General features: G+C 38.9%; 1 protein-coding gene across 1 annotated transcript in view; it reads left to right on the forward strand.

Annotated features, from left to right (window-relative positions):
• Nucleotides 1-17,065, forward strand: part of kcnh5a (potassium voltage-gated channel, subfamily H (eag-related), member 5a) — a 77,547-nt gene that overhangs the window by 8,397 nt on the left and 52,085 nt on the right. Inside the window, exons 3-6 of the mRNA XM_053614785.1 lie at nt 6,246-6,352; nt 8,768-8,896; nt 15,002-15,117; nt 15,565-15,957. Of these exons, the coding sequence (XP_053470760.1) occupies nt 6,246-6,352; nt 8,768-8,896; nt 15,002-15,117; nt 15,565-15,957 (745 nt within the window). The remainder of the gene's footprint in view (nt 1-6,245; nt 6,353-8,767; nt 8,897-15,001; nt 15,118-15,564; nt 15,958-17,065) is intronic.

Genomic DNA, 17,065 nt, shown 5'->3' on the forward strand with positions numbered 1-17,065 from the left:
GATATTATGACAGATTTTTATTCCACACAATAATAAAAACCTTCCTCTCAAATAATAGAAAGTACTTACTTTTGTCCACATTAGATTAGAGCACATTAGAAATAAGTCATCATATTTTTAATGTCAATATTATTGACACCCTTATTAAATATTTAAAGTAAATGAAAACAAATTCTCTGTTGCTGCTATTAACCGTGTCATCTTTTTCTGGGGTATAAATATGGGGTTGCACACATTTGTCATCTATTACCACGGATAAAACAAAGAATGTTCAACACAAAGGTTGGTAACATGCACAAATCAGATAATTACTATAAAAAACAAACAAACAAACAGCAAACAAACAAACAAAAAAGTTAAGCACGATTAAGGTCATAACAAAAATTTCCTATGTCGGAAATAGTGTTGCAAGGAAGCAGCAGCACTTGAACTTTGTGGTTATGCACAGCATCAGCATGTTTAGTGATAAAAGAGGACTGCATAGAAAAGCACCGGATACCCCACCGTAAAATATGGAGCCGGATGTTTTGGAGCTGGTGGTTCTGAGGCTCTTGTTAAGATTGATGACATCTGGAAATCTGCCTGAAATCAGGATATTTCAGCCCAAACCTGGTTGTCTCTGCCAGGAGGTTCAAGCCATAGATAGTGCTTTCAACAAGATGCTGAGCCAACATTTCTAAATCGACACAGAAATGGTTAAAGAAAGCAACAAAATCACTGTATTGCAATGAGCTCAGTCTCAGATCTCCATCCTGTTGAACACCTGTGGTCTGAATTGAAGAAGGAAGTCCACATGCACAAATCTAAGCATACATTTTAAGGAGCTTAAAATATTCCTCATTGAGGAGTGGACTAAGATCTCTCTACAAGAGTCTTCAACCTTGTTAGACATTACAGGAAGAGACTGTAGTTTTCGCCAGGCCAGCTGGGACACATTATTCATTGCACAGGTCATTTTAAACCAGTGTTTTGTAGAAAATAAATGTGGTACTTAAATAAATATTATTTCGCTCATTTTAACGGAGGGTGTCAATAATTTTGGAGGGCGCTGTGTGTATACTGTAGACAGCATTTAACAATTGCCTTTGCTGAAGGAAAACATTTGATAATATAATAAACTGTCTCTTTGAAATGTTTTGTATTGTAGGTCATTTTGTGTGGTTTTGTTGTATGTTTCTTTTCTAATGGATCTTGACTCTGGAAATAAATTAAAAGTAAAGTATAATTTGCAAATGACAGCATTTCTCTATAAAGCATGGTGGAAATATATCATCACTGTGCCATGCTGTGATTTGCATTTTTATCCAATTATAGTACGCAGAGCTCAGCTCAACCTGCCGTTCACATAAACCAAAGGTACCGAAACGGCACTTTCCTGCACTATGCTTAAATTTCACCCCGATACCTTGTGCATATAAATGCTTCAGATTTCTGCAAAGTTGACTATGAATGTTATGTGTAACGTTATGTGTTTGCAGAACGAATGGAAGGGTTTATAAATAGCAATCCAGTTCAGCACTTTTTCTCTGTATGGAATGGAGTCTGATCCAATGAGGCTGCACATATTATGTGTAGCACAAACATTTTAATGTTTATTTAGCTAGAAAGTAAATGACTGGATTATATCCCCCTAATTAAAAAAAAAAGAAGTGCTCACTCTTCTGTTGCAGTGGCTTACACTGGTTACACTGCTGGTATATACATATATATATATATATATATATATATATATATATATATATATATATATATATATATATACACATATATATATATATATATATACACACACACACACACACACATATATATATATATATATATATATATATATATATATATATATATATATATATATATATATACCTCTCCGATCCTCTTAGATGATAATATTGGAGAGAATCTGCAGTATCATTGAGCACCAATCAGGGTTTGATATTGAGAGCACAGAGATGGGGGTGTTAACGCTCCATTACATGTTCCACTGTGTTTAAATCAAAAGTGACCAATTTTATTGTGCACTGACTTGCTGGTTCTCCAGGTCAGCTCTGACTGGTCGAGCCATAATTATCACTTTCCTCTGCAGTGCTGAAGGGGAAATGCCACACTCTCCCCCCCTATCTCTGTAGGTGGTGGCTCTAAACTCACTGTGCATCACTGCAGTCCTGCAATGTTTGGAGCCACACTTGTGCTATCTTATTTCACCTGGCCATTCCATGCTAAATTCCCCAGTCTTCTCTTTAGAGTGTCTTATTCTTGCCCAACAAGACCCGTAGGTTGCCAGTCACCTGAGTGGAAACACCCACTGAAATGGAGAGCTTATCCAAGTAACTTAGGGAGCAGTAGGGGTTTTAGAGATGGAGCTGGCACGAGAATTGCCAGCCAAAGCAATAAAACTAATGTGGATCTGATACTGTATCCTGTGAAAGCACCCACCAGTAACAGCTCACTGAAGTCATTACGCCTGTGATTCCACTCTTTAAAGAGGGCAAAGTAATGAGTGGAGTGTGAAAACAAGCACAAACTTTTAAAGAGAGAAGAACTGCTTTGTACTAAAGAGTGCCGTAATTCGTGTATAATTCCGTAACCACACATGTGCCCAACAATAATCAGGCTTACGGAGAGAGAATAAAAGCAGGAGAAGAAGATAACTGTGTCTCCCTTTTTAGTGAGTCATAGCCACCTGTCTGCAGTCTCCGACTGGGTCCTAAATATCTCTCTCTGCCCAGTTGCCATGGGGACAGCAACTTTCTGATTTCCTCCTTATGAAACCACTTGGAGACCTTTGTGATAGATCTACGTCAAAGACGGCTAAGCTAAGTGAGATGTCCATGACGGAGCGTCCTTGTTTCTGATACGTCCTTTGTCATTTGAAATCTACTCAGTAAAGAAGCTTGACTCTAATACTACTAAGGCTTGTCTAAAGGAACCTACAGCCCTATAGGGGGTTTCCCTATCAGAAAGGGTTCCTAATAAAACTCTTTTAGGACGCTAAGAACCCTTAACTAGCCAGAGAACCCTTCTGAAACCCTTTTCAAGAGCTCATCTTGAATAAAGTTATATGGAAGATGTTATGTTATTATTATGCATATTATAAGATATAATAATGATTTTTTTTACACATTTATAATTATGTATTATATGTATTATAGCTTACAAATCTATATCTAGATCTATATACAGTATATAATATTACGTATGTGTGTAAACACATTTAGTTAATAAATGATAAACATTGCATGTACACTTACCACAAGGACATATATATGTGATTGTGTTGAATGTGGTGTGTTTTTAACCAAATACTGAGGCAAATTCCTTATATATGTAAATGTATTTAGAAAATAAACGTGATTGTGATTCTAATTAGAAGAGAAATAAAACACTTTTGGAGAAGCTATTGGAAGGAAATAATTTGTTATCATTGGCAATTTTTTTTTAAGGAACTTGTCAATTTTTTTTTTGCCTGTTCAGTGGTGCATTCTCTCATTTTCTCTCTCTCCTGAAATGAATAAGATAAAAAAAAAATGCCTGTCACTTTTTGTTGTTGTCACTGATTAACTGAAAAACATAAAGTCCACTGCAATGAAGACATTTCCGGCTGCAGAAAACCTAAAGGAACAGCTTTACCTCTGGCTGTTACACAATGGAGTCACATACACACTGGGGTCTCTTTCCATAAATGTTAAATAAACCTTCACCTTACAGAAAGTTTCTCCATACCAGTAATTTTATAGAAACATTTACAACATTAAAAAATATATCTTTGAGTCAGTGGTTTTTTTTTAGCATAGAAATGATGTGATTTGGCACTACTGTCAGAGCTGCTGTTAGAAAAGAGAAAATTATATATACATATAAATAGAATATAGAAAATGGTATATTCAGTTCTCAAATCTGACTGATCAGAAGATATTGATTACTTTTCTATATCAGCAGCTCTGACAGTAGGTCCAGCTGTAATGATTAAATTACAGGTTTAAATTAATGCAGGTTAGCATTTCTATAGTGGCAACTTACACAGAGACTTGTATAAAAGACCTGAACATAACTGGATAAAAAATAAACAAACATATGTAGTTGTTGATATGATGTGAGCTGACATTTGTTTAGCATTTTTCGAAGGAGTCTCAACTGTAGGTGCTTTGTAACAGTGAGAGGTAAAGCTGTAACTTTAAAAATTTTCAGACAGGGAAGTCTTCTGGATGGAGGACGTTTTCCGGTTTCTTAGTAACTTGACAAGCTGCATTTTTTTGTCTTATAAACTTAAAGAGTGAGAGAGAGAGAGAGAGAGAGAGAGAGAGAGAGAGAGGCTGGTGAAGGAACTACTGTTTATAGCTGCTATAACATACATTCATGTGAAAAATAAGTACACCCTGTGGAAATTGTTGTCTTTTTTGATATATTTGGACAAGCAAACATTTGATCATCTTTGAAACAGTGCCTATTAATAAAGTTGATACACTTGAATAAAATCACAAGGAAAATGAGCTTTTTCAATCATTTATTCAACAGAAATATCAATAGATGTGATAATCTTCTGTGGAAAAAGTAAGCACACCCTTGGCCTCAGAAGCTAGTATCCCCCCCCCCCCCCTTTAGCAGAGATAATGTCTTGTAGGCATTTTAATAACTACATTTTGCATAATTGTCCACCAGGCTTGCTGGAATTTTTGACCACTCTTCCATGCAATATTCTTTCAGTTGCAAGATGTTTGAGGGTTTTCTTGCTTGTACTGCCCGTTTCAACCCCCCCCCCAGTATTTCAATGGGGTTTCAATGGGATTCAAATCTTGACTTTGACTAGGCCATTCCATAACCCTCCATTTCTTCTTTTTGAGCCATTCCTTGGTGGATTCGATAGTATGCTTAGGATCATTATCCTGATGAAAAGTCACTTTCTGTTCTACTTCAACTTTTGGACAGATGGCCTCTAATTATCATTTGCTGGGATGGCCAGTCCAGGACAAACTGGCAGTCATTTGAAATCTGCACCGCTTGTAGATGATATTCCTTACAGTGGAATGATGTATTTCAAATAATTTGGAGATCTTTTTAAATCCCTTCCCAGACTCATAGGCATCAACAACCTTTTTTTCTGATGGCCTTACAGAACTTTTTAGATCATGGCATGATGACACCACACACCTCAATAGCAAAGGGAACACCAGACAGATGTGTTTAAATAAGACATAATCACTGGCACCCAATCTTCAACACCTGATTCTAATTTTATGGATTTGAAAACATAATAAATGTAGGGGTGTACTTACTTTTCCCACAGAAATATATATGTGTGTGTATAGTAAGTAAGATTAAAGAAATATTTATTATATGGATTATAATATGGATTTAAATCAAGTTATTAAACTAGTGTTCCTACTCCTGAGTTGAAACTGATCTTTCTTTGTTTTGTCCTTCTGGGGAATTCTTTAAGACTCTATGTAGAACTCTATAGTTTCCCTTTCAGAAAAGATTAGAAAGCCATCCAAGGAAGTCCTGAGGCACATTTGTTCCTAAAATCCAGTCAGTTTGTTATTATAGTACTGGCTTGGTTTTAGTACTCTTCATTATTGGCTGCAATGAGAAAGTTCTTTTATATGATCATAAAAAACACGTCTGGTAAATACAGAAGTTACAAGCACCTGTGTAATTAGATGAATGAGCTTGCCTTGCTAATTTATTTATTTAAATTATTGAGTACTAATGTCAGAAAATGTATTTAGCACATACTGATTCAGCTGTGTACATGAGCATTTCAGCAGAGACCCCTTTGACCGTGTAATTTAGTTCAGCACTAGGCTTAAATCCAAGAAACGAGCGCACTAAATGGCTGGACTGGCTTTAAGGATGAAGAGTGAGATCAGTGTGTTTTGAGCAGACTGGTGTGTATGTGCATGTTTATTCAATCTCTTATTTGATGAAGACAAACAGTGGAACTGTGGGATCATTCAGCCAGTGTCAGCACCCATCATACGCAACACACACCCACACAAACACCCACACAAACACATACACACACACACACACACACACACACACACACACTATATTAATTGACATTGACAGACAAAGAGTTTGTTGAGTGGCTGTTTGTGTTTGTGCTGTGCAGGTGTGTTCACTCACCTAACACTCTTTCTCTTTCTCTCTTGCTCCCTGTTTCCTGTCTGTACCTCAACCAACCCCCCCCCCCCCCTTTCTGTTTTTGACCCTCCCACCCCGTCTCCTCACTTCACCTCTGGCAGTTTTATGTATGGTGAACTGACAGACAAGAAGACAATAGACAAAGTCAGACAGACTTTTGACAGCTATGAGTCCAATTGCTTTGAAGTCCTGCTCTATAAGAAGAACAGTGAGTATAACAGGACTACATGCAGGCAATCATTATGTTTAAGGCTTTTAGCTGGGTGTACAGGATACAACGTTAAGAGGCGCACACTCTTTTGAGGCACTTTAAAGCAGAAATCATTCTTTATTTATTACGTACTTTAGCTATTACGGGAAGAGCTTTCTGCATTCTAAATTCAGTCTTTGCTTGCAGACACAAGCAAAAATAACGATGATTCAATAAATTGATCAGTATAGTGAACAGTATAATAAAACACTAGGACCATTAGTATTAAGGAGCCCCCTGGAAAAAAAAAAAACATTGAATATATGAAATATGTCCAATATGTGAGCAATAATAAAAGGAAGAACTAAAACGAGCTGTCTTTTTCTTATAAAGTGGCTTGATTATTGTCAACCTTATTATTTAGACTCTTTGAAACTATTTCCCCAGTAATTGATGTGCAGCATTTATCCATTTACACCTGTAGATTTGTGCATTCTTCAGGGTTTAATCATTTCTGAATTAAGGTACGTTCACATATACAGCGACTTGCAATGACAAAGCGTCCAGAGACCGTTCATGTTCAGTGAGAACTGCCGACTCCCATCGACATGAGCGACAGCAACCATTGGTGACTAGATGTGGGCATGTCCAACGATGTGACAAATTTGAGAAAAGTTTAATTTTATGCAAATTTGTAGTGACTTGGTGCAGCGACTACCAATGGGAGTGACAGTAGAGCGCACGTGTTCCGTTGCATCCAGTGCTTACTAGTAGAAGTAGCACCAATAAACTTAGCTTAGCTTATGGTGTTAGCGCATTTAAAACAAAATAATAATAATAATAATAATAATAATAATAATAATAATAATAATGACACACATTCACGGTGTAGCTCCTATCTTGGGTGAAGTGTCTGGCTTGTACCAAGCTGGACCGAGCAGCGCCAAGGACACTTCAACCAGGAAACATGGAGGCCACAGCTGAGGAGCTGCAGGCCGGCTCCTGGTCACCATTGAACAGATAGTGAATGACACCCTGATGGTGATGCTCGCTTACCAGTATAGGAGCTACACTGGGATTTTACTCGATTGCAAAAAAAAATTGTTTCATTATTATTATTATTATTTTGTTTTAAATAATAATTCCTTAGATTTTATATAGTGCTTTTCAAGGCACTCAAAGCACTTTACACTGTATGGGGGGAAATCTCCTCAACCACCACCAGTGTGTAGCATCCACCTGGATGTTGTGACGGCAGCCATAGTGCGCCAGAACACCCACCACACACCAGCTATTACTGGAGAGGAGAGGAGAGGAGAGTGATGTAGCCAGTTTAGGTATGGGGTATGGGGATTATTAGGGGGTAATGATAGATAAAGGCCAATTTCACCAGGACATCAGGGATTTTTAATGACCACAGAGAGTCAGGACCTCATTTAATGTCTCATCTGTTTTTACAGTATAGTGTCCCTGTCCCTGGGGCATTAGACCACACACAGACCACAGGGTGAGCACCCCCTGCTGGGCTCACTAATACCACATCCAGCAGCAACCTTAGTTTTCCCCAGGAGGTCTCCCATCCAGGTATTGGCCAGGCTCAGTCCTGCTTAGCTTCAGTGGGAAACCAGGTGACCACAATTGCTCTGACCAATTCTGCTAAGGCCATAAATTAAAGTAAGCTATCACTCGTGCTTTTCCACAATCGCAACGAGCTCACACTGCTTCACCTTTGTGAATATAGTATGATGCATATATACAATTGTGAATTTTATATACAAACGCTCTCCTTCCAGAACGTTTAATTTTAACGACAAAAAAAAGGTTTGTTGTCAAAAGTGGAACGCTAGTTGCACCACCCATGTTACTATGGCAACCAGTAGCAGGAACGCCTACTGGTGACTTCATAGTACAGTGACTGGCGACTTGCAGCGATAAAATCGTTGCATGTGTGAACGCACCTTTCGCTGTTGGTACTCGATGGTGTAGCTCAGAGAGTCTCCGTAATCTTTACTCAGAAGTTTCACAATTCTTCATTGTGTATTTGGTGTGATAAGGAACATGTAGACACTCAAACTTACATAATGCTTTTAAAGCCTGCAGTTATCTTACACTTCCCAATCGTCTGTATAGGCACTTTGGATCAATAGTTCTAAAACCCTTTCTAAAGATAAGCCCATCTGGATAATCTGTGGCTTAATGATCCTTTGGGCAACTACACAGCAGATTTCACATATTAATGAATCAGCTTCACGTTTCTCCACTCCTTCTCTCATTTATTCTCTGTATCTAACCCATAAAACCATTATATCCACCAAATTATATCCACTTTTCTCATTCCTCCTCCTTTTATTTCATCCCGGTGGTTGTGCAACCACTCATATCATCTCATCCTGATTTCTTTATTTTCATACCTCCTGTCTTCGACCAAATCAGGGAGCCCAGTATGGCTATACATGCAGGTGGCGCCGATCAGGAACGAAAACGATAAAGTGGTTCTGTTCCTCTGCACCTTCAAGGATATAACCGTCTTCAAACAGCCCATCGAGGATGAGACCACCAAAGGTAAGATTACAGCAGACATGATAAAAGACTCAAAATGCACCGTTTGATGTGAATTTTCTCCGAAGGGAAAGGTTCTGCGCTTATAGTAAAATGCACTGCACTGAAGGTTAGGGATCTGTGAGTTAAACATTACTGGCTAATTGCTAGTATACCATCCAGATCTCCCACGCTGTATCTAATCCTGTTCATACCTAAAGCTGGTGATTACTACTCATTTTACTGATGTATTAGAACATTTCGATGAATCCAGTAGTCATTCATGCAATGAAACCAAAAACTGGTGGTATTGGCGGTTTCACAATGCACACACTACTACTACTACTACTACTACTACTACTACTAAGTAAAGAAAACTCTTCTGTAAATTTCAGAACTGTGTAAAAAAGAGATACAGTGTGAAAGGGCCATTACAAGGTCAATTAGAGATGCTGTTTCCGAGCTGATTTGTGCAGTGTTGCGAGCTGCAGTCTGTGTTAGCAGAACAGAGCAGGAGACGGACAAGCTGTCACTTTGTGTTTAAGAAGACTCTCTTTTCCAGCGGCACAGGGGTGAGCACTGGAGAACTCCTCTTGTGTGTGTGTGTGTGTGTGTGATTGATGGGAAGTGTCAGATCTCTCTATAATTTATTTGCCCTCTGACCTCACCCCCCTATTTGGTGGCTACTTTCCTTATCAGCTTGTAACTCTGCTAAGTTAAAACGCAACTTTGGCATGATCCTGGCTTGCAGAATACCGTCCCGAAACCTACACACAGACACAGACACAGACACACACACACACACACACACACACACACACACACACACACACACTCATATTTGCAGTTTTCGAAGTAGGCCAGTAGCTTCTGTCAGATTGTTAGATTGGCAGAACGGCAAGCAGGTGCATGGTGTCAGCTGTGGAGTTGAGGCAAAAATCACACCTGCTCCCTTCTCAAATAGACATCCAGGGCTAAAGAGGATGAGGAGTGAACCTGTCTTCTTATCCTCTCTATTCCACCTGCTCTGTGGTGCTCATTTCCTTAGTGTTGTACCTATTTGTCCAAATTATCATGAAGAATTTTCTATTTGTCATGGAACAATTTCTGTATACAAACCCTTGTGGCAAAAAAAAAGAAAAAAAGGCAAATAACAGTGCACAAGATGACAGTGCACAGAACCACACTGCAGATATGTTCAGTTCCTAGCATTCGTCAGACTCTGGTGATAATTGACTTGAGTCAAGCATCTCAAGCATCAACTACACGTGACTTTTCTGAGTCAATAGCAATCCAAGCCACTGTAATATGGTAGATTCTTACAAATTCCCTTTTATTTTTTTAACCATATGTGCATTGCTGTGTGTAGACAACCCACTCAGCATTACTTTATGACTCAAGAATATCTGTGAAATGATACATGCTCATTTTATAGCACATACATAGTAATCCAGTTTGATTATTAAGTTTGGGACTCCCCTCTGACACCTTTATCAAGGTGAACGAGTTGCACGAGTGTTTAACTAGTAAAGGCTCAAGTGAATTGTGGAGAGTTACCATATGATTTGACCACTGATTGACTGATCCCAGGCATAGCCTTGTTTGTCTGTCCAATTGATGCTTAGTAACTGTTGCTATCCACCATGACCTCGGTCAATCTTTCAGCACTTGAGCAGGTGTGCCACCATTTCCCATTGACGTATTTTGCATTTGAAGCTCCAGATATGGTCGAAAGACAGACATCCCGTTGTTTTTGGACATACATATATTACATGTTGGGTGAATTGTTAGCTGTATCGTCACATTTTCATTTCCATGCATATTTGTGAAACACATGAAAACAATCCCATATACTTGAATGTAAATTTGTCAAGACATGAAAATACCGAATGTAAAAAGACAAACACGTCATTTCACACGTGAAAGTCAGAAAAGGTTTTTTTTCTCTCTTTGCTGTGGCTGTGGGGCATGTAAAAGCAACACTCAATACTATGAAGTAGTAGAAGAGTGTTGTTTTCTGCCACTTTCCAAAGCCCAAAATAGGAAAAAAGCCAGTTTTGAGTTAGTCTGTGTGGTAAATTTCAGCAGAACACAGACAATATCATCAAAATATGTCTGTCTAGTTGCTGTTTAGTTGGTTATACTAATTAAATTTGACTCAAAAAAAGTTGTGTGTATGAAAATACAGTTAATATGTAGCTAGAGTTAGCTGGCATGCTAAATGCTTTAATGTTTAAATTGTACTTAATGTAAAACAAATGCTATGTGGGATGTTCAGTGAAGACTACCATTCGCCCCATATTACTGTAAGTAGATGAAGTAAGTTCGTTAGATCAGTTCAAGTCAGTAGTGGCATGGGTGGAGCTTGGGGATTGGACTCACTTATTTCCTTCTAGGGCAAGAGTGCGTTACTTGTGCCTTCCAGTAGGCTACAATGGTTCAAGAAACAAACAGTTAAAAAAACAACAACTTTAAAATGCTCAGTGTGAAAATCCATCCATCCATCCATCCATCTTCTGTACCGCTTATCCTACAGGGCCATGGGGAACCTGGAGCCTATCCCAGGGAGCATGGGGCACAGGGTGTGGTACACCCTCGACAGGGTGCTAATCCATCACAGGGCACAATCACATACACATTCACACACTATGGACACTTTGGACACGCCAATCAACCTACCATACATGTCTTTGGACTGCGGGAGGAAACCAGAGTACCCGGCGGAAACCCCCGCAGCACGGGGAGAGCATGCAAACTCCGCACACACACAGGGCAACGGCAGGAATCGAACCCCCGACCCTGGAGGTGTGAGGAGAACGTGCTAACCACTAAACCACCATGTACCTTCAGTCATTATTTTTTTCTACCATAAAACATAGTTCATGTTCCTCTAGTCATCCATGAGATGTTCCATGGTCATATCTAGCTTGACTCATCACTGTGAAGACAAAAATCTTTCACAAAGTTTCTTCTGGTTATATGTGCATGATATTGGGAGGCAGGGGGAAAAAATTGCATTTTGGTGCAAGAATTTTGTCTTTAAGTGATTGAAAATGATGAATCAGTGCATAATATTAATTAACAAAGTAAAAAAAGTAGTTTTAATTTTGGGTTGTCTTTAAGACAGTTGTATCCTACTATTGTTTTGTAGTAAACATAATGCAGTGGGAAGGCTGGTCTGTGTACTTACTGCTGATATTATGTTAAAGAGGCTCTCATAATGTGCTAAAGCTTCTATTACATGCTCATTATAAAGCTCTGGCACTGTAATTAGGAAGTCATGTAGTAAAGAGCTATTTTAGGAGCTGTATTCCATACCACTGTGTACTTTCCTCTACTTGCCTCTGGGTACACAGACCTAGATGTGTGTGTTGGTTTCAGAAGCAATAGAAGTCCCACTTGGATAGCATGCACTGCCATGATCTGGAATGCTTTTGGGGAAGTTATAAAATATGCACCAGCTTTTCATAACTGTTAGAGTGAATGTACATCAGTGTAAAATACACGTGTGTGCTTTTGTTACGTAATATTACAGTAATCTTTAAACCTCTTGGTGTACCAAATATGAGTTATTAGTTTGTATATATGAACGTGTGGGCCTTTGTGTGTATCTGAACCACAGAAACATTTACCATTTGTTATTGGGAGCTGTATAATAACAAAATGACCTCAAATGCAGAAATAATATGAAATCTTGACAGAAGAAGCTGCTCAACCACAATGCTTGCGACCAGTTACGAAGTTAAGCAGTGAGATGGAGAGAAATCTTGAATCAGAAACCCAGAGGGAACAGAGAAACCAAATAGACATTGTCATATCTCCCACACGTTCTCCTTCCTTGTCCTCTACTATCTCTAACTCTGTCACTATTTGTTATGATTACTGCTGACCCTGTGCTTGGCAGACTTACTTAACCCAAGCAAAGAAAGCTCAGATCAACCTAGTAGAACTCTGAAGGGAATAACAGTTCCTTAGTGGGAAGCTGCATGAGACCTCTGATTGTCTCATACAGTTATCACCTTGCCCTCAGAATGAGCTAGATAGCTTGGACAATCTCCCCCCCTCCCTTCCGCACCCCTTATTTACCTCCCTCCTTCCCTTTAGTTGCCTTCTTCCATCAATTTATTCAAGTCTCTTGTGGAAATACTTCTACCCTATTCATATTAATCTTCTTAAGATTACTCACCAATAATGGCCTGCATACGGATCCTAAAACCCTTAGTGCATGTCTGTCTGGTTTCGGTACTGTGCCATAGGGCTCTTTTTTAAGTTTGCATGCTCTGCTGGAAGCCAAGCCAATCAGTACACAAGGCTGTTTCCCCTTCCTTATCCTCTATAGAGCCCATGTGGCATGTGGTTGCACAGTTAGAGAGCCCCTGTGTACTATTGCTGTGAAATGCATGAAATGGTCACAAGAGATATGTGCCACTTTGTGCTGCTTTTCCCCTTGTTGTTGTTTTTGCACATTCATGAGATGTGACTTAAATTGAAAAATGGGGACACATCTCTGTCTTTCCTCCAGTCTGCTTTTAGTGTCTGACACTATAAATCTCAGTCTCTTTAGGTAGTAGGCAGAATGAATCTAGTCTACTGCAGTTTCAAACTAAACAAACACGGGGATGAATACCAGTTCCAAGACGATGACTTTTGATCTCCTCAGTACTGCAGACTGATTGCTGGACTTTCAGAAAGCAGCCACTATTCTGCTGTGCAGGGATTACATGTGCCGTATGACCATATTACCCCCAGTGTACTGTATGTTGCCTTACCCCTTTGGTCCTAAATGATTTTCAATAAAAGAATAACATTTCACTAATGAAACATTAATGATGAGGGGCTGGGTTCAAACCTGGACCGCAGCTTGCATCCATGCTTCTTGTTTTTATGTGGTCCTGTGCTGTTGTGCTTTTAATTTCGAAGTCAGTTTGATGTTATGGCCTTACAAGAAGCTGGTAATCCATTCCTTTTAAGAGAAAAAGGGAGCACATAATAAAAGGTTTTGGGAATATAGCAAGGGACTGAGATCTAGGAACAAGACAAGAGACTGAGATCTAGGAACAGAGAGCTCTAGGCGCCAAAGCAACCCCCCTGCCCCTCTCCCACCTCAGAGATTCACTGTTGAAGGCAGGAAAGGTAGTCAGAAAGACTGCAGTCATGGGAAATAAGTTTCGTTTAATTATTTTCAGCTGAAGCCCTTCAAGCTCTCAGTCCTGATTTGCTAATGGTTTGTGTGTATAAAAACACCAAACTTCATAATGCAAGCTGATTTACTAACAGGGTCAGTGGAGGATTGCATATTTTATATGAACACGCGTTTTGCGTGTTTGGCTTCATGAATATTCATGAATAAACTTGGGAGTGTTTCTTGCCTAAAGTTGCCAGATACAGGGCATGTCAATGCAAATAGATTAGTAATTATTCAGTGCTACAAATTACTACTAATGAAGGGCAGGTGTTTAATTTCCAGAAGCCTCTTTCACACAGCGACGACAAAAATGATACCATTTACTACATCTTAATGATAAGAGAGTTTAACTATAATATGCCTCATTAAAATAAACTGAAAATTACTCAAAATAACTACTTAATATTACCATCACTTTCACATTGCATATTCTACACACATTTGCACATCCAATGCCAAGAGCATTTAAACCGGAATCTTTGATTTGAATTTTTCCTTCCCATTTACTTTATTAACATAATGCACATTTTATGTGTCTCACTGCCTGTAACTGGTGTTGTACTTCAGTTTTAATTTCGGTTTACTCTACCTGGAGTCTCTTTGAGATTCAAACTCGCCACAGATACTTCAAACATTTAGTGCATACAAAAAAAAACAACCCTCATTCGCAAATCGTTCTTTCTGTCTCTTTTGCATGGAACATCATTCACACAATAGTTTATTTTTTTGCAAATCACCCATAACTTGCTCACTAATTACACACATAATTTATTAAGATTAAGATTGCACACACAGATAATGACTTGCTATTTGTGTCTTACTAAATCATGGCCTCCATATATGTGTAACGGTTTGAGTGGTTTACATATACAGGAGGATTATATTAAAAAGGATGGTTTTTCACGATTGTTTATCTGCGTTCTGTCTCAATTTCCCTGTGTTAGGATGGACCAAATTTGCAAGACTGACCAGAGCGCTGACCAACAGCCGTGGCACACTCCAGCAACTCGCACCATTAAACAAAACTGAAGTGAGCCACAAGCACTCAAGACTGGCTGAGGTGAGTATCTCTCACTCTGTGTAGTGCTCTTTATCGGACCCAGACCAGAAAGGTCAGTTTTCTACACTGGACAGCAAAATCACTGATGAGTCATCTTCTTTAAAGGTCTATGCCTTTTGTACACATGATTTTTTTTCACTTCATTACCATTTTCAGACTATAGCAAGTCGACTCGACTTTCTTTTAAGCGCTGATATATGTAGTGTGTCACATAGAGCCTTTATAACCCTGTATTGCTGCTGTGTTATTTCTCATGGTACCTCTACATAAGAGAGCTAAAGGATGTTGTATAGTGAATGATACTCAAAGGGGACTCACAGTTGGAGAACAGATCTCATTTTCTATAGAAACTACACATGAAAAACACAAATAAGCAGTTTTATCCCTGTTACAGACAAATGATCATCTCACACTATGGCTCATCATTTTCTCGCTTCCCCCACCCAGGCTCTTCAGTTAGGCTCAGACATCCTCCCACAATACAAACAGGAGGCTCCTAAAACTCCTCCTCATATCATCCTGCACTACTGCACCTTCAAGACCACCTGGGACTGGGTCATCCTCATCCTCACCTTCTATACAGCCATCATGGTGCCCTATAACGTCTCCTTCAAGACCAAACAGAACAACCTGGCCTGGCTGGTGTTGGACAGTGTGGTGGATGTCATCTTCCTGGTGGACATTGTGCTTAATTTTCACACCACATTTGTGGGGCCTGGTGGAGAGGTCATATCAGATCCTAAACTCATACGTATGAACTACCTGAAAACCTGGTTTGTCATAGACCTGCTCTCCTGCCTGCCATATGACATCATCAACGCTTTTGAGAACGTGGATGAGGTAAGATATAGTTGTACCTTATAACACTGTGCATTGAATGTAATTGTGTAAGTTGTCTCACAAGCCACACTTCTAGCTTTCGCTAGCAAGTCTGGGCTTTTTTTTAATCACTAAATGTAACCAACTTACAGTTAGGGGCCAGATTGGTTAAAATTGGTATCAGTGGCCTATTCTTATAACAACAATACTTTGTAGTGCTATAATTTTTATAACAAATAAATACAGTATAGTCATGTGAAAAAATAAGTACACCCCATGGAAATTGTTTTCTCTTTTTTGACATATTTGGACAAATTAATATTCTACGCTCTTTGAAACAGTGCCTATTAATAAAATTGATACACTATATCAAATGGCATAAAATTGACATTTAGTAGTAATTTGTGATGCAACAACGCTTCCCAATGCATATATATATATATACATATAATTTTTATTATTTTAATTGTCACTTTTACTAATGTAAAGCTTTCATCTTAATGGTTGTCTATGTGGCCTCTTACTTGCAAACAAACTAGAAGTTAATAATACCAAAAACACCACACAGTCAAACTCCTTATACATTTAGTGTCAGCACTGATGATGTTACTGTATGTCCTGTGAAGACTTGATATATATTGTAGGGTTAAGTTGCCTCTCGCACACCTCTTGTGAACTCATAAATGTCCCAAGCATGACAGATTATGTACGCAAGGTATACTGTATGTGCATGTGTGATAGTGTGCTTGTGTGGCTATTATATTTAAACTATATGTGGAAAGTTTTGAAATGTGTACATGAGATCCACAATCTAAAATGCCTACTTCTTCCCATTATTTCCATCTTCTGTTACAGTGGCTACTCAAGTACAAGTAGAACTATACATTACGCATAGTGATTCTAAGCAGGCCGGACAGTGGCTGAAGGGCATTTGCTAGCTGGCGGGTCACATGATCATTTGAAGACCTCTTAGTACTCCAAAGTCTATCTAAGTGCAGAGCTGTAAGAACAGGCCCAACTGAAGTGTTAACCTATTAAGCTCCCAGGACCTTTCTGTGGGTCCTGACTTGCATTAATTATCCACATAACCTCTAATTTTCCTATTTGCTTCACAGTAGTTACTAAAAAA

This window comes from Ictalurus furcatus, chromosome 25, assembly GCF_023375685.1.
Source record: "Ictalurus furcatus strain D&B chromosome 25, Billie_1.0, whole genome shotgun sequence".
NCBI classification, from domain to species: domain Eukaryota; kingdom Metazoa; phylum Chordata; class Actinopteri; order Siluriformes; family Ictaluridae; genus Ictalurus; species Ictalurus furcatus.